The sequence below is a fragment of the Coenobita brevimanus genome, chromosome 57 (genome assembly GCF_032717465.1).
Source record: "Coenobita brevimanus isolate Jiangsu-jjx chromosome 57, ASM3271746v2, whole genome shotgun sequence".
Taxonomy (NCBI): Eukaryota; Metazoa; Arthropoda; class Malacostraca; order Decapoda; family Coenobitidae; genus Coenobita; species Coenobita brevimanus.
In genome coordinates this window covers 13,651,653-13,675,323 of record NC_137010.1, presented here as the reverse complement: position 1 = coordinate 13,675,323, position 23,671 = coordinate 13,651,653, and the positions used below count along the sequence as shown (strand labels likewise).

The following is a 23,671-nucleotide window of genomic DNA, read 5'->3' as shown; positions in this document are numbered from 1 at the left end:
CCCCCTTTGCTGACCTTTTCAATGTGACACTAACATGGAGAGTAGACCAGCATACTCTCCCAAACATTTCCTCTAACTATCTATGCACTACACCACATGCACTTTACATTTCACACAACGTATCCCACTACGTTACAGGGGTTGGCGCCAGCAAAGGCATGCGGCCAGAAAACTTTGCCCCTGCTACCTAGTGGCGGACTTCTGGGGGGAGGCATGGCGAGAGTTCCGCCGGCATAGATCATGGGTCCAGGGCGAGATGGGGCTCGGGCCTGTGCTAGAGGGTACAGGGCATTGCGGTTCCCAGGCTGCCGCTTCTGCCCAATAGAGAGGGGCCCGAACCTGGGAGTAGCGCCCCAGGAGGCTGCCCTATCAGTGGGTGTATAATGGCGGGATAGTTCCAGTGCCAAGACGCGCTTGGAGGGTGTCCCTGCTGTCCTGGCAGGGTGCCCCGAGGCCACTACAACAGCCACTGGTAAGCCGGTGGGCTAGGGGTCCCAGATCCATTGCCTGGACCTGGGACTGTGCAGTGAGTGGGACCTGTGCTGTGTCTGTCCCCATTTATTAATACTGAAGATGACAAAACAAAAAAGGTTTCAAAGCAAGCCTGAGGACAGTAAATCACCCATGGGGATGAGGGTGGGTTCATGGAATGTGGGAAGTTTGAGGGGAAGAGCAGGGGAAGTCGTTGAGGCATTCAGTAGGAGGTGGGTGGATGTGGCGTGTTTGCAGGAAGTCCGGTACAGGGGTGGATCAGTCAGAAAGATTGTTGGGAAGGACTGTTGCTATAAGTTGTTTTGGCAGGGGGGGACAGACGGATATGGAGGTGTTGGTGTGATGGTTGCGGAGAAATGGGTGGAATATGTTATGAATGTTTTGAGAGTAAGCGATAGGATATTGGTAGTGAAAATTCTGTTGGGAAGAAAGATAGCTGTGATTATATCGGCATATGCTCCACAGGCAGGATTGGATGAATCAGAGAAAGATAGATTTTGGGATGATTTAATATGTGTAGTGGGTGGTATGCGGGATGATGAGATAGTGATTTTGGGAGGGGACTTAAATGGTCATGTAGGTGAAGCAGCACAAGGTTATGAAGGAGTGCATGGGGGATGTGCATATGGTCTAAGGAATGCAGAAGGGGAAAGGATACTTGAGTTTGGGGAGGCAACGGACATGATTGTGTGCAACACATATTTTAGGAAAAGAGACAGTAGGTTAATTACGTATGAGTCTGGGGGAAATAGCAGTCAGATAGATTATTTTCTGGTTAGGAGGGCCGATAGGAGGTTAGTGAGGGATGTTAAAGTTATAGGAAGTGAGGAGTGTGTGCAGATGCACAAACTATTGATTTGTGACATGGTGCTTAAAGGACAAGTGATGAAAAAGAGGACTTATGTACCTAGGAGGAAAATATGGAAGCTGAAAAACCAAGTAGTAAGGGATGCCTTCTATAGCCAGTTGAGGAGAGTGGTGGCTGAGCAGGGAGCTGTAGACAGAGGCGCTAATGAACAGTACAGAGCCCTCAAGAACAATTTCTCGAGAGTTACTGATGTAACATGCGGCTGGACAAGAGGACCACCAAGACATAAGTAACTTGGTGGTGGGATGAGGGTGTAGAAGCTGCAATTAAGGAGAAAAGAAGGCTTTTCCGGGAATGGAAGAAGGGTGGTAGCAAAGAGGAATATTTGGCTGCCATGCGTAGGGCTAGGAGAGAGGTATACAGGGCAAAGTCTGAGTCACAGAGACAATTACTTGATAACCTAAATCATGGAGAAAGGAAAAATATATTTAGGGTGGCAGGTCAGGTGAAGAGGGATAATCGGGATATCATAGGTGAGCAGTGTGTGAAGAATGATCAAGGAAGGGTAGTGGTGAACAGTGAGGATATTAAAGATGCATGGAGAGAGCATTATAACCAGTTGTTGAATGAGGAGTTTGACTGGGACAGGGAAGGTTTGGAGCCAGCAGATCCAGTGTCTGGCCCTTGGCCTTTGATTGATACTGCTACTGTGAGTGAGGCAATAGGCAGGATGAGGGTGGGGAAGGCAGCAGGTGTGTCTGGGTTGACTGCCGAAATGTTGAAGGCCTCAGGCGATATAGGGGTGAGTTTAGTCACTGACCTGATAAATAGGATTATTTATGAGTGTGTTGTCCCAGATGATTGGCTGAAGAGTGTAATTGTAAATGTGTATAAAGGGAAGGGTGATGCCCTGGAAAGAGGAAATTATAGAGGTATAAAGCTTTTAGATCAGATAATGAAGGTAATGGAGAGAGTTTTAGAAGGTATGATTAGAGAAAGAGTGAATATTGATGAGATGCAGTTTGGGTTTATGCCACGTAGGGGGACCACTGATGCCATATGCATTGTTCAACAGCTTCAGGAAAAATATATTGGTAGGAGAAGGGATCTTTATTTTGTTTTTGTTGATTTGGAAAAGGCCTTTGACAGAGTCCCTAGAGAGGTGGTGAAGTGGGCAATGAGAAAACTTGGCTTGGAGGAGTGGCTGGTTAGGGTGGTTATGGCCATGTATGTGGGTGCTCACACCCAGGTGAGAGTGAATGGAGATTTGAGTGATGAGTTTTCCGTGAATGTTGGTGTGCATCAGGGGTCAGTCTTGAGTCCCATGTTGTTTATCATGGTACTTGAAGCCCTTTCACGTGACTTTAGAAACGGACTCCCGTGGGAGTTGTTGTATGCTGATGATTTGGTGTTGATTGCAGAGAATGAAAGGGAGGCGGAGGAAAGGTTTAGGAAGTGGAGAGATGGTATGGGGCACAAGGGTTTAAGGGTAAATGCAGATAAAACAAAAGTGATGATATCTAGGGTTGGTGGCGGTACTGTCAAAGACGAGGGAGAGTGGCCATGTGCAGTTTGCCACAAGGGCGTTGGAAGTAATTCCATCTTGTGCGGTGTGTGTGATAAATGGGTGCATAAGAGATGTAGTGGTATCAGAGGTAGACTGCGAGATAATGCTGATTTTATGTGTACGGCATGCCGGGGTGAGCAGGTGGAGATCGTCAGACGTGAAAGGATTGAACTTGCTGGTGAATCTCTTGAGTGTGTGGAAGAGTTTTGTTATTTGGGAGACATGTTGTGTGCTGGAGGTGGGGCTGGAGCTAGCTCTGTGGCTAGGGTGAGAAGTGGTTGGAAGAAGTTCAGGGAGCTCTTGCCTCTCCTGACATTGAGAGGGCTCTCCCTACGTGCTAAGGGGTCTTTGTATGCAGCATGTGTTAGGAGTGTAATGCTGTATGGCAGTGAGACCTGGGCAGTGAAGGAGGAAGACATTCGCCGGCTCAGACATACAGAAATGACAATGATTAGGTGGATGTGCAGTGCGTCCCTGCGTCCAAGGCCTGGAGGGACTGGGTTTACAATGAAAGAGTTGAGAGGTAGGATGGGACTGGAGTGTATTGGTGTTGTGATGAGGAGAGGCAGATTGAGGTGGTTTGGACATGTGGAGAGGATGGGGGATGATAATTGGGTGAGGAAGGTGAGAAGTGTTAATATTGGGGGTGGGGTTATGAGGGGTAGACCGAGAAAGACATGGGACGAGGTCATTAAGTGTGACCTTAGGGTTAAGGGACTGAACAGGGAGGCTGCAATGGATCGTGCAGCGTGGAGAGCCGCCATTAGGTGACCAAGGCCGACACATGCAAGCATGTTGGAGCCTTTAAAAACGAAACGAAACGAAACGAAACGATATATATATATATATATATATATATATATATATATATATATATATGTTGTCATTTTTAAAGGCTCCAACATGCTTGCACATGTCGGCCTTGGTCACCTAATGGCGGCTCTCCACGCTGCATGATCCATTGCAGCCTCCCTGTTCAGTCCCTTAACCCTGAGGTCACACTTAATGACCTCGTCCCACGTCTTTCTCGGTCTACCCCTCGTAACCCCATCCCCAATATTAACACTTCTCAAATTCCTCACCCAATTATCATCCCCCATCCTCTCCACATGTGCAAACCATCTCAATCTACCTCTCCTCATCACAACACCAATACACTCCAGTCCCATCCTACTTCTCATCTCTTCCATCATAAACCCAGCCCCTCCAGGCCTTGGACGCAGGGACGCACTGCACATCCACCTAATCATTGTCATTTCTGTACGTCTGAGCCGGCGAATATCTTCCTCCTTCACTGCCCAAGTCTCACTACCATACAGCATTACACTCCTAACACATGCTGCATACAAAGACCCCTTAGCACGTAGGGAGAGTCCTCTTAATGTCAGGAGAGGCAAGAGCTCCCTGAACTTCTTCCAACCACTTCTCACCCTAGCCACAGAGCTAGCTCCAGCCCCACCTCCAGCACACAACATGTCTCCCAGATAACAAAAATCTTCCACACACTCATGAGATTCACCAGCAAGTTCAATCCTTTCACATCTGACAATCTCCACCTGCTCACCCTGACACGCCGTACACATAAAATTAGCATTATCTCGCAGTCTACCTCTGATACCACTACATCTCTTATGCACCCATTTATCACACACACCGCACAAGATGGAATTACTTCCAACGCCCTTGTGGCAAACTGCACATGGCCACTCTCCCTCGTCTTTGACAGTACCGCCACCAACCCTAGATATCATCACTTTTGTTTTATCTGCATTTACCCTTAAACCCTTGTGCCCCATACCATCTCTCCACTTCCTAAACCTTTCCTCCGCCTCCCTTTCGTCTCTGCAATCAACACCAAATCATCAGCATACAACAACTCCCACGGGAGTCCATTTCTAAAGTCACGTGAAAGGGCTTCAAGTACCATGATAAACAACATGGGATTCAAGACTGACCCCTGATGCACACCAACATTCGCGGAAAACTCATCACTCAAATCTCCATTCACTCTTACCTGGGTGTGAGCACCCACATACATAGCCATAACCACCCTAACCAGCCACTCCTCCAAGCCAAGCTTTCTCATTGCCCACTTCACCACCTCTCTAGGGACGCTGTCAAAGGCCTTTTCCAAATCAACAAAAACAAAATAAAGATCCCTTCTCCTACCAATATATTTTTCCTGAAGCTGTCGAACAATGAATATAGCATCAGTGGTCCCCCTATGTGGCATAAACCCAAACTGCATCTCATCAATATTCACTCTTTCTCTAATCATATACATACATATACATATATATATATATATATATATATATATATATATATATATATACAGTATATATATATATACAGTAGAAGTCCAATTTTTCGGCATCTATGGGACCAGGCAAGTGCCGAAATATCAAAATTGCCGAATTATCGAAAACCCTACCCACTCAGTACCTTATATGTTTCGGTGAACACTATCATCATTACTCATATCATTACAAATGTGTTTGGAGAGAGTACTGTATACTGTTTGATACTGTACAATACTGTAATGAATACAGTACTATACATGAATATGAAAAATAAAGAAATTAGTGAACATACTGTATATAAATGTAATGGTACAGTAGGCCTACAAGTTCACATGCACTTACCTAAACATATAGTAGGTTCCTTATTTACATATGTACAATAGAAGAGGTTGATTGGAGTCTGCTACTGCTGGAAGAAGTCCACATCTTATGTGTACGCTTCTTGCTAACACCAGTTAACTTTCCACACATGGAGGCCATTTTCAAAGCACGCAGATGTTTATACTGTTCACAACACATGGCTGGTCCACTCAGGTGTTACAAAGCTCCTGTCTGATGTTACGGTGCTTACAGCACACTCGAATAGTAATTTCAGAGGTATTTCAGTACGAAGTTCACAAAGCACACAGAAGAATCAAGAGAAGTCGGCAGCAGCACGGCAACAACTCGGAAGAATGGCGGAAGAATGGCGAAACAGATTCTCTTTCCCATGCTAGACTCACTACATGTTTGTCCTCTCTTTATGCTATAGGAGAAAGAGCTAGCACTACATGTTTGTCCTCTCTTTATGCTATAGGAGAAAGAGCTAGCCTCTGAGCTTCATGGCAGTGGTAGACTCGTTCCATCACTTTCACTATCTCACTCACTAAGGCGGGTAAAGGCGGGTAGCTAGCTGGCGAGCCTCATGGAGAATTTCAAGACTGACGAAAAAAATTGGGAGAATCTGCCGAACGATCGGAGATTTTCGTAAATGGGACTATTTCTCAAAACTGCCGAAATGTCAGATTTGCCGGGGAATTGGATGCCGAAATATTGGACTTTTACTGTACATATACAGTATATATATATATATATATATATACACACACACAGTAAAACCTCTACAACTCAGCATAATACATGTGCAAGCCTTGCCGAGTTAGCCTATTTGCCGAATTGAAGGGATGAACTTTAAGTCCCCCCCCCCCCACCAAAAAAAAAAAAAAAAAAAAAGGTTTTACAATAAACAGTAAAAGCTGCCTTACCATGACTCCATGCAGTTGTAGGGTGTATTCCAGGCATGGAGGAGGACTTTTGGTAGTTTTTGGAGGTGTTAGAGGGGCTCAAGATCACTTTTGGGCACACCTTTCCTGTACTGTACTTGACACTGTACACTATGTAAAGCACAATTAACACTATAAAGGCCATTACTGTAATGTATTTATCACTTGTACTATACTGGGGAACTAAACACTTACACATTACTGTACAGAACTTATTCACTAAACACTGGGGTAGCACTTGGAGACGCCATGGTTAGCTTCTGCAGGTATAATCCACTTAAGAGTGTGTAACACTTAGTCACACGCAGAGCGAGTGAGGAGAGAATGCAACACAGGCGGCGGATACTACAGAACATAAAAGCTTCAGTGCAACCTGTTCATTTACTCATGCACTTATCCTCATTATACAACATATTCACCACAAACTTCTCAAACACTGCCCAGAGCAATCTGGTAAAGTGAATGAAGAATCAGAATTTTTTTTTTTTATTATAAAAGTATTATGTGTTTCAGTTATAACCATTGGGCACTAAACATGAATGTCATGACACATGATTACACAGTCGTTATGATGTATGATTGTGTGCAATGGAAACTCCTAAATCATGCGATCCTAAATAGGAGATTCAAAATACAAGGCAGCATCATGCAACAGTCTGCAATATCAGTAATTCATGGAAATTACACGAAATTCACTAATCCAGCATTAAAAGTGATGCTTTTCCGATGCCTCATGTAATGTGGCCACCATTATCTCGAGCTCACCCATCTAGCTAGGCATAAACCAATTGTAGTCAAGCATGGCAATTACTAAACCAATTATATGCAGGCATAGCACTTACTATAAGCCAATAACAGCACTTCCCTCCCACACCAAGCATGAAGGTCATGCACACTTGATGCCCCAGTGCCTGGCTCAGTGCACTGTCTTCTCTCTGTTGTTAGCATGTGGTTCTGGTGTGGTTTACTAGAGGATTTTTGTTTTCTCGTACTTCCTCTGCCGTTCCAGTATTACCATGGCTCCTAGGCCTACAACTTCTTTGAAGGTGGGGAAGAAGAAGCCAATGGCAACTTACGCCCAAAAGTTAGATGTACTAAGGATGATTGACGACGGTGAGAAGGAACCCAAAGTTGTCCATCATCATGTGTGGTAGGTCTCCATATTATAATTGCAAATCATACTAGATAGATAGATAAATAGATAGATAGAGAGACAGATAGAAGCAGGAAGTCAAATGATGAGAAGGTGTTGTGTTTGCGAGAAGCGAGCAGCGCTAAACGCTTACACGGAGGAAAGCTGACGACAGCGGCCAGTAAGGAGATGATTCAGTTAGCTGTCAGCAGTCCTCTCGTGAGAAAGTTCTGTTGCCATGAGGAAGATACGTGACACACACACCCTACTACACGAGATGTTAGAAAAGAGAGTTGAGAAGGAGACAAGCGACCCTAGAGAGAGGTTGAGACGGAGATTAGCTTTAGAACAGAGAGAGAGAGAGAGATAGCGAGACAGGGAGGTAGCTACCCAGGACTTATACTATTATACCTGTTTAATATTTCCAAGACAAATAAAAATAGTCCCATACTATTCTTTACCTCTCCCGTCACTACATGACATCTGGTGGGGAAACTACTACAAGATATAAAAGCCGCTCGACCACACGTCTAAAATATCCTGCCTCTACAAGCAAATACAAAGTCGCTGCTTTATGATACAAAGTCTTTATGACATTTGGTAGCAGCGAACGTATACGAACCTCGTCTACGAATCAACATTAAATTCCTACAAAATATCAAGATTGACAACAACCAACAATATCAGCTCCTGCCCCCTCCGTCTCCCAGATCATTACGCTGATGCAGAGGTCAAGAGATCACTCGACGCCTTGCAAGTAGCTTAACGACAAACCAGCAAATCTGCGGACATCGTCTCCGAATTAAAAGCAAATTTCTACAAAAGCAACCGAGACTACAAGGTTAGCTTCAGTTCTACAAAGTCTACAGCCATCTACAATCAACTACAGCCATCTACAATCAACTACAATTAACAACTCTACGTCGTCTGTATAATCTTCTACACGCACCTACAAGTAGCGGCAGTCTTCATCCCACAACGAATAAATCACTAGAGAAAAGGACAGAGAAAACTTCCACATAGAATAAAGGAAACAAACAAACGAAGAGTGAGACACGATTTACAACTCATCTTACTCACTCGTCTTCACTCAAGTTACTCATCGCTACTCATTCACTCACCACAGCTACCAGTGTGGGAAGCCGACGTCACCATGTGCTGAGACGACAACACGCCAATCAACCCGCAAAGGACAACGCTATCACCACCTGCACCACCACTCACACCATTTCCCACCACGGTAAAAATTAGTAAGTTACATAGTTACTTCATTTATACAATACACAGTGATAGACAATAAGCTTCTGCACAAACATATAAAACGTGCTGTATAGTTACAGTTTAAATACACATACTTACTTCAATTATCTTCATAATTCAATCATTAAATACTTGCACCAACAATAAATATTCTACACTGTATATATTCATTCATTTATTATAACATTTATTTACTCCCAACGAGTGTTACCATTCATACCTACATAAAATACGTGTTTCATACATACAACTATACATTATTATATCTACAAGCGATAAAGAAAATATACCATCACAGTTACTCAGTGAGCAATTAAAAGAACTGTATTAAACATTTATTAATTAAAGCTACCTAGTGGAAACATACAAATTAAGTTACAAGGTAAACTAGAAAAAAAAAAAAAAAAAAAAATGGCCAACACAAATGCCGTTAGCAAGAGTGAACATCTTCAACACAATCGTGAAGACAATGATTTCCACACAGTGCTGACACACATATTACTCACGATAGGTACAGGTGAACAAGTCAGTGTGTATAGTTAATACTGTATATATGTATATATATTTTTTTTATATAAAATAACAAAATATGGGACTATATAATATCATTTTCAGTAATATCTGTGCAATATAAACTAAACTTTAAAAAAGTATCCCAAGGAAATTAGCCAGTAATTATGTAACCATGAACAACATGGAAAAAAGCGTACACAAGCAAAGAAAAACAAACTATAGAAAAAAAAAAAAAAGAAAAAAAAAAGAAGAAAGAAAGAAAGAAAAGTAAGAAAGAAAAAAGAGAAATAGAGTAAGATCACATTACAAACAAATGAAAATAAGTGTAAGTGTTACTACATAAGTCAAAATACCACATAAACTACAAACAAAAAAGCAAATTGTTGTCTCCACATACAAGTGGCACGACACATCATCACTATCATCGACCGCAGCATATGTTAGGACTGCAGTTATTACAATTATGTTACTCCATATTATAATTATGTAACGACAAACGATTGCATTATGTTACACTTTGCCAATTATGTAACAGTTGCATTAACAAGATGTAACTTTTATGTAACTTTAACTACAATTATGTACCTACAAACGATATGTAACAATTATGTAACGACAAACGATTGCATTATGTTACACTTTGCCAATTATGTAACAGTTGCATTAACAAGATGTAACTTTTATGTAACTTTAACAACAATTATGTACCTACAAACGATATGTAACAATTATGTAACGACAAAACAGTTGCATTAACAAGATGTAACTTTTATGTAACTATAATTATAAGGCCAACACAATTATGCATTAACACAATATTTGGTAACAATTCATAAAATGTTACAATTATGTAGTACCACAATGTTAGTACAATATTATAAGTCATACAATTATAGCACAATTCTATATTACCAGTATCATCATACAAGTTAGGTGAAATATTAGACATTACTAAAGTGATAACTCAAATATGTAATGTATAACCTAGCAGTATTACCATTGCACAATTATATGCGTACGTCTGTTGTACATGCACGTCTTACAAGTGTTATACAACAACCATTGCATTTATTCAAATATGTATACAACTTGTTTAAATGTAATATTACTGAATAATCACTATTTACTATGAATAATATATGTATACAATATTCATACAATTATGTTACTTTACAATATTATGTATTTCACTTAATTAGCTTATAAGTTCATTATAATGTGTATGTAGTATGTATTAATATATTATAACTATTAAATGTCGATGGTACGCCATTTTTGCGCGGCAGAGCAATGTGGTAGGTCTCCATATTATAATTGCAAATCATACTAGATAGATAGATAAATAGATAGATAGAGAGACAGATAGAAGCAGGAAGTCAAATGATGAGAAGGTGTTGTGTTTGCGAGAAGCGAGCAGCGCTAAACGCTTACACGGAGGAAAGCTGACGACAGCGGCCAGTAAGGAGATGATTCAGTTAGCTGTCAGCAGTCCTCTCGTGAGAAAGTTCTGTTGCCATGAGGAAGATACGTGACACACACACCCTACTACACGAGATGTTAGAAAAGAGAGTTGAGAAGGAGACAAGCGACCCTAGAGAGAGGTCGAGACGGAGATTAGCTTTAGAACAGAGAGAGAGAGAGAGATAGCGAGACAGGGAGGTAGCTACCCAGGACTTATACTATTATACCTGTTTAATATTTCCAAGACAAATAAAAATAGTCCCATACTATTCTTTACCTCTCCCGTCACTACATGACATCTGGTGGGGAAACTACTACAAGATATAAAAGCCGCTCGACCACAAGTCTAAAATATACTTCTCTACAATTAACTACAAAGTCTTTATAACACATGGACTCAACGAGGTAATTCTTTACCAAACGGGCATGGTAATTCCACCTATATTACAGCAAACTCAGCATCTCAAGTAAAGTAATTTTGGAACATATGCAACATAGATAGTAACTGTTGAATTATGACCGCAAGGAGTGGAAAATCAATAAAAATATACCTATTTTGGTGTATGTAAGGAAGCAGGCAGGTCGCCCTCGGCAGTGTTTACCAACATCTCTCTAACTGGCTGCACTGTTTACCAACCACCTGTCTGACTGGACACGTCAGTGTGTCATGCATTCTAAATACTCATTTATAGCTTTCAGAGGTAAGTTTATATAAATGCCCAGTAGCTGTGATTGGGGAATGGCTGGGAGAAGAAGAGATGAGAGGAGGGAGGAAGAGATCAGTAGGACGGAAGTAGTGGAAGCAATGAAGAAGATCAAGTTGGGAAAGGCCTCAGGAATTGGAGTGTGTGGTGAAATGCTGAGGTATGGGGGTGAGATTGTTGTGGAGTGGACATGGAAGTTGTGTAGATTAGCTTGGGAAGAGGGAAAGGTTCCAGAGGACTGGAAATCAGGTATAATTGTTCTTTTATATAAAGGAAAAGGGGAGAAAGAAGTATGTGGTAACCATAGGGGTATTTGCCTTCTTAGTGTGACTGGTAAAATATATGGTAGAATACTCACTGATATGGTTAGGCATATGACAGAGGAGCTAGTTGGAGAAGAACAAGAGGGATTTAGGAAGGGAAAAGGGTGTGTACATCAGATATTTGTTCCGAGGTGTTTAGTGGAGAAGTATCTAGAGAAGGGAAAGAAAGTGTATGCTGCCTTCATGGACTTGGAGAAAGCTTATGAGAGAATAGATAGACAAGGTATGTGGAAGGTATTAAGAATATATGGAGTGGATGGGAAATTGTTGAATGCTGTGAAGAGTATGTACGAAGGAACTAGGGCTACCGTGCGAGTGGATAGTGAGCTGAGGGAGTTCTTTGATCTCAATGTGGGACTGAAACAGGGTTGTGTGATTTCTCCATGGTTGTTTAATATATACATGGATGGGGTAGTACAGGAGGTGCAGGGTAAGGCAGTGGATGTGGGGGTGGCTCTAATGAATGAGGGTGAGATTTGGAAGATTCCGGTGTTGCTGTTTGCTGATGATACAGTATTGATGAGTGAAGATGAATGGGAGTTGCAAGGTTTGGTGAATGAATTTGGGACAGTGTGTAGGAGGAGGAAGCTGAAAGTTAATGTAAACAAAAGTAAAGTTATGGTGTTTGAGAGGAATGAAGTCACAGAATGTACAGTGAGGTTGGATGGTGAGGATATGGAGAGTGTGAGTGCATTCAAGTACTTGGGTAGTGTGATGAGTAAGGATGGAACTTTGGGGGATGAAGTGCGTGAAAGGGTACAGCAGGGAAGGAAGGTTGTTGGTTCACTGAAAGCAGTGATGAGAAATAGGGAGGTTCGTATGGAAGTTAAGAAGTCACTGCATGACAGTATTGTGATCCCTACCCTGACGTATGGAGGCGAAGCGTGGACCTTGCAAGAGGGGAACAAGTCAAGAGTGAGTGCAGTGGAATGAGTTACCTGAGAGGAGCATGTGGAGTGACATGGAGGGACAGGTTGACGAATGAAGAAGTGAAGGAACGTTGTGGGGTGGATGTGGATGTGGTTGAGAAGATTAGGAGAAATACACTGAGGTGGTTTGGACATGTGGAGACAATAGAGAATGAAAGACTGACTAAGAGGGTGTACGTAGGTGAGGTGGAGGGAGGGAGAGGGAGGGGTAGACCGAGGATGAGATGGAGGGATGGAGTTGAGAGGTATATGAGGGAGAGGGAGGTGAGTTGGGGGGAGGGTAGTCAAATGGTGGGTGACAGAGCGACTTGGAGGCGTTTTGTCCGTGGCCATCCTTTGCGGGATTAGGGCGTTGGGGTATAGACAGATAGATAGATAGCTGTGGTAATCCAGGAACAATGGCAGAGTAACCTGAGAAAGATTCATTTCAACAGAAAATATGGAAAGGCCGCACCCATTTGGTAAAGAATTACAGTAAACCCTCAACTGTCCATCGTCACAATATCTGAGCCAGCGCAATATCCAGTGCTGCTGGCTTTGCTCTATTAAAGCAATATCTGGCAAAATTATGCAGTATCTGGTGCTGTAACTGGTGGTTCTATGCAAAATCCACCATTGAGGTGTATCAACCAGCTCATAAACAGTAGCCAACCAGCGTTGTATTACTGTTCTACTGTACTGTAACATTATTTTATTGTATTTTCCTTAATTTTCATCTTTTACTCATGAGATTGTTTTAAGGATAGAGGTTTGAGAAAGATGGTAATGCAGCATCCGGCTCACTGGTCAATATTGACCTGATGGGGGATACTATGTAATATCTGGCATTTTGCTTTAACTGGTGTAGGGCTTGGCTGAATTATGCCGGATAACTGAGAGTTTACTGTAATGGCAACAACTCGATGACTCTTGCAATGACATGGAGGCTGCTGACAGCGACAACGACACTGCTGTCACAGAGGAGGCAACATGAGGCGGCAGCACTCATGGCACTCACCTCATGCTGAGAAGCCGTAGTCTGCCTCAAGCCTTGGAACCCCTCCCCCCTCCATTCAAACACTGTCATCAGTCAGAGACAGGTAAGAATCTTACAGTATTGTTCATTCTCATTAAATATGCTTTACTGATTTCTTTTCCAGGTTAATACATATGCTTTACTGATTTCTTTTCCATGTTGTTAAAGTCTACAGGCAAGCTCACCCCGAATGCGTGGGTTTTGTTCCACCCATGGCGCGTTCAGCACGAAAACGCGTAAGTTTTAACTACTCCTTATACTGCTCCCTAGACCCCCTAAATGTGGGGTTTTGCTGTTATCTGTCATCAGTAATCAATATAAAGCACTTTAAGTGGTTAGAAGGCTTATTTAATGTTATAACTTACAAATACAATACTGCACAGGAAAACTTCAACATACAAATACGTAAACACAAGGCAACATTCCGACGCCGATCGGTTCCTGGACAATTCACCATCACAACAGTAACAAGACCATTCGCCGTCATTAATGAAGACAGCTATGGGTGACGCTACAATATACAGTAATTCAAAGGCGACTACAGTGAGGAAGAATCAAGTTAATTATTGGCTAAAAGTGCAACTAATACATAATATCCAAAGCCAACACTAATGAACATAGACTATGATGGATCCCCCTGAAATATAGTTATTAAATTACTGATTAATTAATAATAAGTATATAGAATGACGGGGAATTGCCCAGGGTGCAAATTGTCCTGATGAGGAATCGTCCATGTTTTGACGGGGAATAGTCTGATGGTGAATTGACTTGATGGCGAATTGTCTCAGAACCCGCTGATCATGGGTAATCACATAAATCAGGTTGGTTACAAGGCTTTATTCAATGCTTTAACACTATTTAAGTGCTTTAACTTACAAGTACATACCAAAACAGTAAATATTTAACTTACAAATACAGTACTGTGGAAAAGCGGTACAGCAGATCTTTAACGAACAATTAAAAATGGCAATATTCCGACGCCTATCAGGTAAACTGGTTATAAGACTTTATTTCTTGCTTTAATGTTTTTCAATAGTACTTTAACTTGCACATAAACTTACCAGAACAGTAATGTAAATACAGTATGTAACTTACAAATACAGTACTGTGGAAAAGAAGTACAACAAATCATGTGATCACATGATCAAAACAAACCGTGCACGATGCGCTGATGCTCGAGGATTTGGCCTTTCAAAGGAGATCGTGACCCATCCTCTTCCAGCTCTGACACCCCAACGTTATCGTCCCCGTCCCACTCACAGTAAGAGGCCAGATTCTGATCCAACCACTCCCGAGTTTGCTGATCCTGACACCCCTCTTGTGGTTCCCCTGGCCAGTCCCTCCCAGCCACGCCCCTCCCCCTCAGTACCTCGTTCTGCCAGAGCACACCGCTCAGCCCATCACCCATCTGCACTACCTCCTCATCAGAATGACTCTCTGCCACCCTCTAGCCCCCATGGAACCCCAGTAACTGACTCCTTTATCCACGTAGTGATTAGTGACGGATGCTTTATCTTTGTACCAAAGTGGTCTGTAATTTCTGGATATCCTCACCTGACTCCTACGGCATGTGCCCTCCTTCCTCACCCGACAATAATGGCGCCCCCACACCTAAACCGTTTCTTCCTTTGGAATGCCCGTTCCCTCCTGCGTAAGACGTACGACCTGAAGATGACAATGACGACCCTTTTCCATGGAGTCGTTGGCAATTGTGAGACCTGGCTTTCCCCTATCCTCCACCTGTCGGTCTGAGGCTACCACGTCGTCCGCACGGATCACCAAAGAGTTGGAGGAGGCATTGTGATTGTGGTCCATGACTCTATCCCCTGCTTAGAACTCACAATCCCCAGGCCTCCCCAAGGTGTCATGGAACCCCTTGCCATCTGCCTTTGCCTCTCTATGGGCTGGATCACAGTAGCTGTTGCATACAACCCCTGTCAGGACTTGACCCTGGAAGAGCTCCGGTACTAACAAGACCACCTCCATCCACCATGCCTCCTTATGGGAGACTTTAACGCCCGCCATCCACATTGGGACCCGTGTATAACCCGTGACTCTATGAATCGATCGGGTAGATCTATCTTTAGTTCCCTCCTTGAGAGTTCCTGCTTTGCCCTCCTCACACCTATAGGCTTCCAGACTCGTTTTGACCCACAGACTGGTCGTCCCTCCACCCTTGATCTCTATGTGGGTGATCCGTTATTCCAGCAAGCGGCCGTGACAACTGGCCCTTACCCTGAGAGCGACAACCTCCCGGTCCTCCTTGATACTGCCAGCCTATCGCCCCCAGCTGAGTATACCCCACGTCCCCGCTGGCGGTTGGCTCCAGATTGGTGGCCACAATTCAGTGCAGCCCTTAGCATCCCTCCTCCCCAGTCAGACTTGTCCCTTGAAGACTGGGCGGCCAAGTTCTCCTCATCCCTAGTGGACGCAGGACGCTTAGTTTTCAAACTACCGTCACGTCAAGGTACGACCCGCTCACCAGTGCCATGATGGACTGACGACTGCAACTGTGCCGTTCGAGCTCGATGCTCAGCCTGGAATGCTTGGAGATGTAACCCTTGTCCCTGCCTCAAGATTCAATACTGCCGCTGGGAAGCAGAATGCAAACACACCATATCCTTGGCATGACACACAGTCTGGTCAGCCTTCTGCTCCTCCCTGTTCTTCTCTAGCTCCACATCCAGAACGTGGAAATTTGTCCGATCCATGAAGGGACTCCCCACTTCACACTCATACCCTCTGCTCACAGATGGCGCCACCCTCCTCACCCCCCATGACAAAGCAGAGTTCCTGGCCCAATTCTTCCAATCACAGCTTGGTGTCCTCACCCCCCTGGCAATATCAGACCGTCTCCAGCAGGTTATCCGGGATGGGATCTCATCCCCCTCGCCGGAGGGACTTGCCTCTCCATTCTCCCCTCCCGAACTCCAACATCCACTGCGTTCTATCAGGAGTGGGAAAGCTTGTGGCCCTGACTTGGTCGCCAATGAGTTCCTTAAACACCTCCCACCCCCCCTCCTTATCTCTCTCCTATGCCTGTTCAATGACAGCTGGCTGTCAGGCACATTCCCTTCCTCATGGAAGGAATCCCTCCTTTTACCCTTTCCCAAACCAGGACTGGACCCCTCCCTGCCTTCCTCCCATCGACCTATTGCCCTATTATCAAATGTCGGCAAGGTGCTCAACCGCATTGTTTCCAGGCGCCTTACATGGTGGCTAGAACACCATGGTCTCCCTCATGAGGACCAGTGTGGCTTCCGACCAGGTAGGAGCACTGTGGATATCCTTCTCCAGATCGAACACCACATTCGCTCCGCATACTGCCATCGCCGATACCTCCTGGCAGCTTTTGCAGACATTCAGTGTGTTTGACTCTGCCCCTCATGCTGGTATACTGTATAAACTCAGCACAAAGGGAGTGAGAGGTCCAGTCCTGGCCTGGGTACGAAGTTTCCTCACGGAACGGACATTTGCCGTATCCCTAGGGAATACACACTCATCTAGTTCTGTGATCCACAGGGGTGTCCTACAGGGCTCTGTTCTTAGCCCCCTCCTTTTTAACGTCTTGCTCTCAGACGTCCCCCGAGTCCCAGGAGTCTCCTCCTTACCTATGCGGACGATGTCTCTCTCCTCTGTAGTGCAGATCAACTACACGACGCCCAGTCAGGCCTCCAGCAGGCAATAGATGTCTTTGTTGCCTGGGCTGTGGCATGGGGTCTGACAGTAAGAGCCGGCATGAGCTCTCTGATGTGCTTCATCCTGCGCAAACTCCCCAGCCTTTTGCATATTCAGATAAATGCCTCTCCTGTACCTCTACAATCTAGGCACACTTTCTTGGACTGAGATTGGACGGCCCCAGACTGACTTGGAAACATCACACAGACTACCTCCGATCCTCCTGTCTCCGACGACTAGACATCATGTGTAGTATAGCAAGAGTGAGTTGGGGCGCTACCAGGGAGACATTGCTCAATCTTTACTCCACATTCATCCTGAGCCGACTCTCTTATGGTTCATTAGTATATGGATCTGCCTCCTCTTCTCACCTGCAGAGGCTTGATGTAATCCAAACCACTGCCCTCCGTATAACCCTAGGGGCCTTAAGTCATCACCAGTCGTATCCCTTCATGCCGAGTCAGAAATGCTCCCCCTTTCCACGCTGCATATTGGCCTTGACTGTCATCTCCTCCACCGTCTTCTTGGACATCCCCCTCAACACCTGCTCTCTATTCTATATTCTCGTGTCCCTCTAGTCAGTCCTCCCCCTCGATGGCCTCGGCCAAACCCACCCTTCAATTTTCGTGGCCTACAGGCCTATTATACCTTATCTATCCCATCCCCGTCTTCTGCCCCCACTTTCCCTATCTCCCGTCCCTCCGTGGCTTTACCTTTCCCCACGGTTTCCCCAGACCCCCCCGTCCCATTTCGGAAGTCCTCTAATGCTTTGCTGGCCTGCCAGATTTTCCACCTTATGGATACCTCTCTCTATGAAGGCTTCTTTCGAATCTTTACTGACGGTTCATACTCCCCTCCTGCCTCCTACGCCTCAGCAGTGTACTTTGAAGACCTCTCTCTCTCTGCCAGACCTGGACCCTATCTAGGCCCCACTCTGTCCTCACTACAGAACTATATGCCATCCTCCAAGCACTGACTTTTGTAAAATGCCACTTGCCACCCCAACCAGTAGTGCTTTATACTGACTCCCAATCATCTTTACACTTCCTCCTCTCCAGTCGGCCATCCTCCCATGTGCGACTAGTCCGTGCAATTCACTCCTTGTCTTTTTTGCCTCCCCCACCTGGACTGTGCACCTTCAGTGGGTCCCTTCACGTGTTGGCATTCGCGGCAATGAAACTGTGGATCACACAGCTCAGAAAGCCCTCCATTCCCAAAATCTCACTCATCTAGATCTGGATCCCGGAGCTCTCCGCTCTCGTATCCGATGAGCCTGCAGATCTCTTTGGGAGCAGTCCCTCTCCCTTGATCTAAATGCAACCTCTCTAGGACTTGTCCGTGCTGATGCTGCAATTCACCCCTAGGCCCGCCATCCCTGCCGCCAACTGGACGTGGCCCTCACCCGCCTGCGCATTGTCCATACTGGTCTGAATGGCCACGTACACCGTCAAGATGTTATAGAATCCCTGTGGTGTTCCGGGTGCCCCCGTACTGAGGAGACTGTTGAGCACTTCCTCTTGTGGTGTCCCAGATTTCACTCCCACCAGGTGGCCCTCCAAGACCACTTGACTACCCTTGGATACCACCGCCTCTCCCTCCTTCTCCTACTTAGTGGTGGCTCTGGTGACCCTGATACACTTCTACAAGTTATGCGCCTGCTGTGTAGATTTCTGCGAACGTCGGGGCAGCTCACCTGTGACCTAAGACCCTGCACCATCGGCTGAGGAAGGGCAGTGGGTCATGTCCTCAACTGTGGCCCTTTATACCCAGAAGAAGGCCTTTTAAAGGCCTCTATTGCGTAAACTTATAGTTTTCGTAATGGTTCTTTAATCTTACTATACGTATCCCAGCACTTACTGCGTATAATAGCGTGCACGTTCAGCAAGAACGCGTTCGGGGCGAGCTTACTGTATTTGATTGACCTGTGCACCTGAGATGTATGGGGCAAGTACGGTGTGTTTGTTTCACAACTTCTGATTGGCTGCTGCTGATGTCACTGAAGTAAATGCATTCATGTATTGTAGTGCAACATGCGGACATAGGTGTACACCGTGAGTGGATATTATAGTGCAACATGTGGACGTAGGTGTACATTGCGGGTGGATGTAATGCAACATGCGGATGTGGGTGTACGCCATGGATGGATTATTTGCTTTAAACATCACTCATCATTTTACAACACTTTATAATCAAGTTTAATTTTCTCTGATAACAATAAACTTTTAACGCTAATTTTGACCTCCTCACTTACAGACATTCATTTCGTTTCGTTTTTAAAGGCTCCAACATGCTTGCATGTGTCGGCCTTGGTCACATTATTCCATATTTAATCTGGCTGCTTGTATTGAAGGCAGTTTAAAAATATAAATATATGTGTTAAAATATGAAGAGGTATAGATTCAAATCACAGGTGGCCAATCAGCAGCCACGATTCAAACACACCCTACTCACCCCATATATCTCAGCTGCACAGGTCAATCAAACAAGGTACAGTATTCACTGGTGACCAGTCTGATAGGTTTGAGGGAAAGAGCGGCAACTTTTCTGAGATGACACACTCATGAGTAATTTTCCATGTAAGATTAGTTACTTCTAACTCACACAATTCTCAAATTGTGGCATGTGCTCAGTCTCATAAAGCCACAATTTAGGAAATTCCACTGTAAATCACAGTCAACCATACTAGCCAATATGAGACAATACACCCCATTCTACTCACTTTCACATCCATCATGCCAAAGTGTTTGAGAACTTTATGGTGAAAGTGTACATCCATATAGGTAAAGTAATTTAGTAACATAAACTTAAGGCAGCCACCTGAGTAATGAAATAAAGTAAGAAGAACACGACAGTAATTCCTGTTTAGCCTTTTCAGTATGATATACTCTGCAGCTTATATTTCATTCTTGCTGCTATCAAACAATTTTATTCAATTTAGGAGAGATCTTTCATACTGGAGGAGTTAATGATGGCTACACCTAACCCCTCTGGCACAGAAAGCTTCTCCTAACCTTCAGAAAATTTTTCCCGACACCAGCGAGAATAAAGTTTAAAAGATGTCTGTGGAGAGAAGTGGTTAAATACTAACAAATAGCAACTGTGACTTACAAAAGTAAACACAATACTGTAGCCTGTACACAAGGAAAACTAAAACTGGTACGAGAATTAATCAAAATATTACAATAAATGAACACTAGTATATTCTTATCTAATAATGATAATAACAATGATGCTCAGAAACATACACAAGCAAAACTATAACTTGCAAAAAAATGGATATGGCAAATTAAGTGACTCTAGAGACTTTGTAGCACCACTTCCTCAGAGACTTATACTGCATACTGTACATTCCATTGCTTGTGTACATTACTAAGGGAAACTATTTTGATATTAGAAATACAGCCAATCCCTGAGTAATGCGTGGCTGAGTAATAAGTTTTTGTTCTGACACAGTCAGCATAAGGCGACATGCCATAATCGACACAGGGAAAAACTTAAGCTTACGCAGGAAGTCAGCAGGCCTGACGATGAAATTTGAAGGTCGCGCATGGTGACGTCACCCGCCAGATACGTAAAGACTGGCCAGCTTACATCCGGGTACCTGCCTTGGGCACACTCAAGGCCATATGCTTGAACAAAAATTTGTGGGTTTCGCAATTTTAGGGGACGAAATGGAACAATTGGGTTGCTAATCAGAAAAAAATTACTCTTTCATCCATGTGTTCTCGTAAGTTGGCATTCAGTTCCACATTCTTCGTTCAATTTTGCACTTCATATTTCAGACCGAATGAGCATGCGGTTATCAGTCCTTTTTCACATCTCTTGCTGTGCAGCAAGAATTTTTTTTTTTGTGTCTGAGTGTCAGGCAAGGATACTGACTCTTAGTCATGCCACGTGATCAGTCCTAGCCATCCAGAAAGCATCTTCACACATGCTCAGAAGTATGAGATAGTTATGGAGTTAGAGCAGGGAAAGAGGCAGGCAGAAATGGTGAAAAACCACGGTGTGAATAAAAGCACCATTGGAACAACGTGGAAGGACCGAGAGAAGACAAAGATGATCATGCATGGGAACCCTGGTGATGAAAACCTGGCAGCAGTGAATATTTGTAAAGTCCTGAAGCTGACTGCAAAGCTCATGGGGAGTTATGTGGAGGCCAGAGAAAGAACAATGTCCCTACCGAAGGCCGCATGATACGAGGGAAGGTGAAACTTTATGAAAATAATAACATTGGGATGAGGGGCTGGGGAGAAGTGCCGGGGAGCTACGCATCAACAACACATGGGTACCAAGCCTAACTTTTCTTTTTGTTAATGCTATTTTAATGCCAATCATGTTTTTAATTATGACAGTTATATCTTTTTCAGTGTTTTACCTGATGGTGGGTATAAGTAGGGGGTAATTTATCAGAGGTAGGTTGGTAAGAAGGGGTAAACGTGAGAGCTTGGGAAAGTCGCCAGAACACTACTGTTATACACGCAAACATATTGTTTGAGCGACGCAGGTTCAAGTAGCACAGTCCTTCCCCAGTCCCTATTGTCCATGTTACTTGATAACTGAGTGTATATAAACAACAACAGCGAGTATCAGGGTGAACTACTCATAACTAATTGCCAAGGAAGAGACACTCAAAGTATGCTATGCCATCTACAGTACAGCCAGTATTTAGAATATCACAGATTATGAGAAAAGAAGAAAAAAAACTCACCTTCTTCCTTTTCCTCACACTCTCCATTGCCACTCTTAATCTCCACTTTCTCCTCCTCTTTCTGCTCCTCCTCATCCCCAGTGGCAGCACGGCCAACCATATCGCAGTATTCTCCTCCACGATCTATCAGTTCCCTGTGGGTCCCATGCTCCACTATCCTCCCGCCCTGCATCACCACTATCTCATCACATTTTTCTAGGAACTGTAAAATGAGAAATATTAAGTTAACATACAATATGTGTACCGTTATTACACTCCTATACTGTACTGGTCCACTGTAATTTGGCTTAATATTGCTATTTCTCGATCTTGAATGCTGTGCTGTAACGAGATTAACACTAGAATTATGATTTAGCCTGTAGTAACAAGGAAGCACTTTGGAAGGGACATACAGCCAAATTAATCCCATATTCTGCACTGAGCTATGGATAATGAGCTACAAAAGAACTAAAACTTCCACCAAGGTAGAGAAATTACAGCCCTATACTTAAGAAACAGGAAAAAGAAACCACAATAGATGAAAAAAAGGCATATCTATCTACTATATATATATAGCCAGAAGCATAATCCTGTAAAGGGTGGCCACAGACAGATCACCTCCATATCATCCTATCCTCTGCCATTAGGCTGCCCTTCCTCCAACTCACACCCTCTCATATATCTTTCTACTCCATTCCTCCATTTAATCCTCATTATCCCCCTCCCCCTCTCCCCTCAACCTCACTCACAGACATTCTCCTTGTCAATCTTTCATTCTCCATGCTCCCCACAAGGCCAAACCATTGGAGAGTATTTCTCTTAATGCTTTCTATTTCTCTTAATGCTTTAAATCACATCCACATCAACACCACAATGCTCCTTCACTTCCTCATATGTCTGTCCATCTTTCCACATAGTTCCACATGCTCCTTTCAATTAACCCATTGCTACTGCTTTCACTCTTGTTTTATGTCCTTCCAACATGGTCCAAACTTTATTTCCTCACACTCAAGTGGGGATCACAATAATGTCATGCAGTGATTTTTTTTTTTACTCCCATACTCTCTTCCCAATTCCTTATCACAGTTTTCACTGAACCAACAACCTTCCTTCCCTTTCTGTACCCTTTCATGCTATTCATCACCTAAACTTCCATCCTTACTCATCATACTACCTAAATATTTGAATATTCACACTTTCCATTTACTGACCATCCACCTTTACTGTGCACTCTGTAAGTTCATTTCTCTCAAAGACCATAACTTTACTCTCAGCTAAATTCACTTTTGGATCTCATTTTTTACATATAGTCCTAAACTCATTTGCCAAACTTTGCAACCTTTATTCATCTTTACTAACAATACAATATCATCAGGAAACAACAATATAGGAAGTTTCCAAACCTTACTCTCTCTCACTGAGGATGCTGCAAAATCCACTGTCCTACCTTGTAACTCTTATATAGCTCCATCCACATACTGTATATACTGCACTGAACAACCATGGAGACATGACACTTCCCTGTTTCAATCAA

The 23,671-nt window shown here is 43.7% G+C and overlaps 1 protein-coding gene across 1 annotated transcript in view; it reads right to left on the bottom strand.

Moving 5' to 3' along the window:
- LOC145402098 (ATP-binding cassette sub-family C member 5-like) overlaps positions 1–23,671 on the bottom strand; it is a 279,936-nt gene that overhangs the window by 60,355 nt on the left and 195,910 nt on the right. Inside the window, exons 17-18 of the mRNA XM_080274212.1 lie at positions 22,159–22,360; positions 4,622–4,632 (exon numbers count right to left, since the gene is read on the bottom strand). Of these exons, the coding sequence (XP_080130338.1) occupies positions 4,622–4,632; positions 22,159–22,360 (213 nt within the window). The remainder of the gene's footprint in view (positions 1–4,621; positions 4,633–22,158; positions 22,361–23,671) is intronic.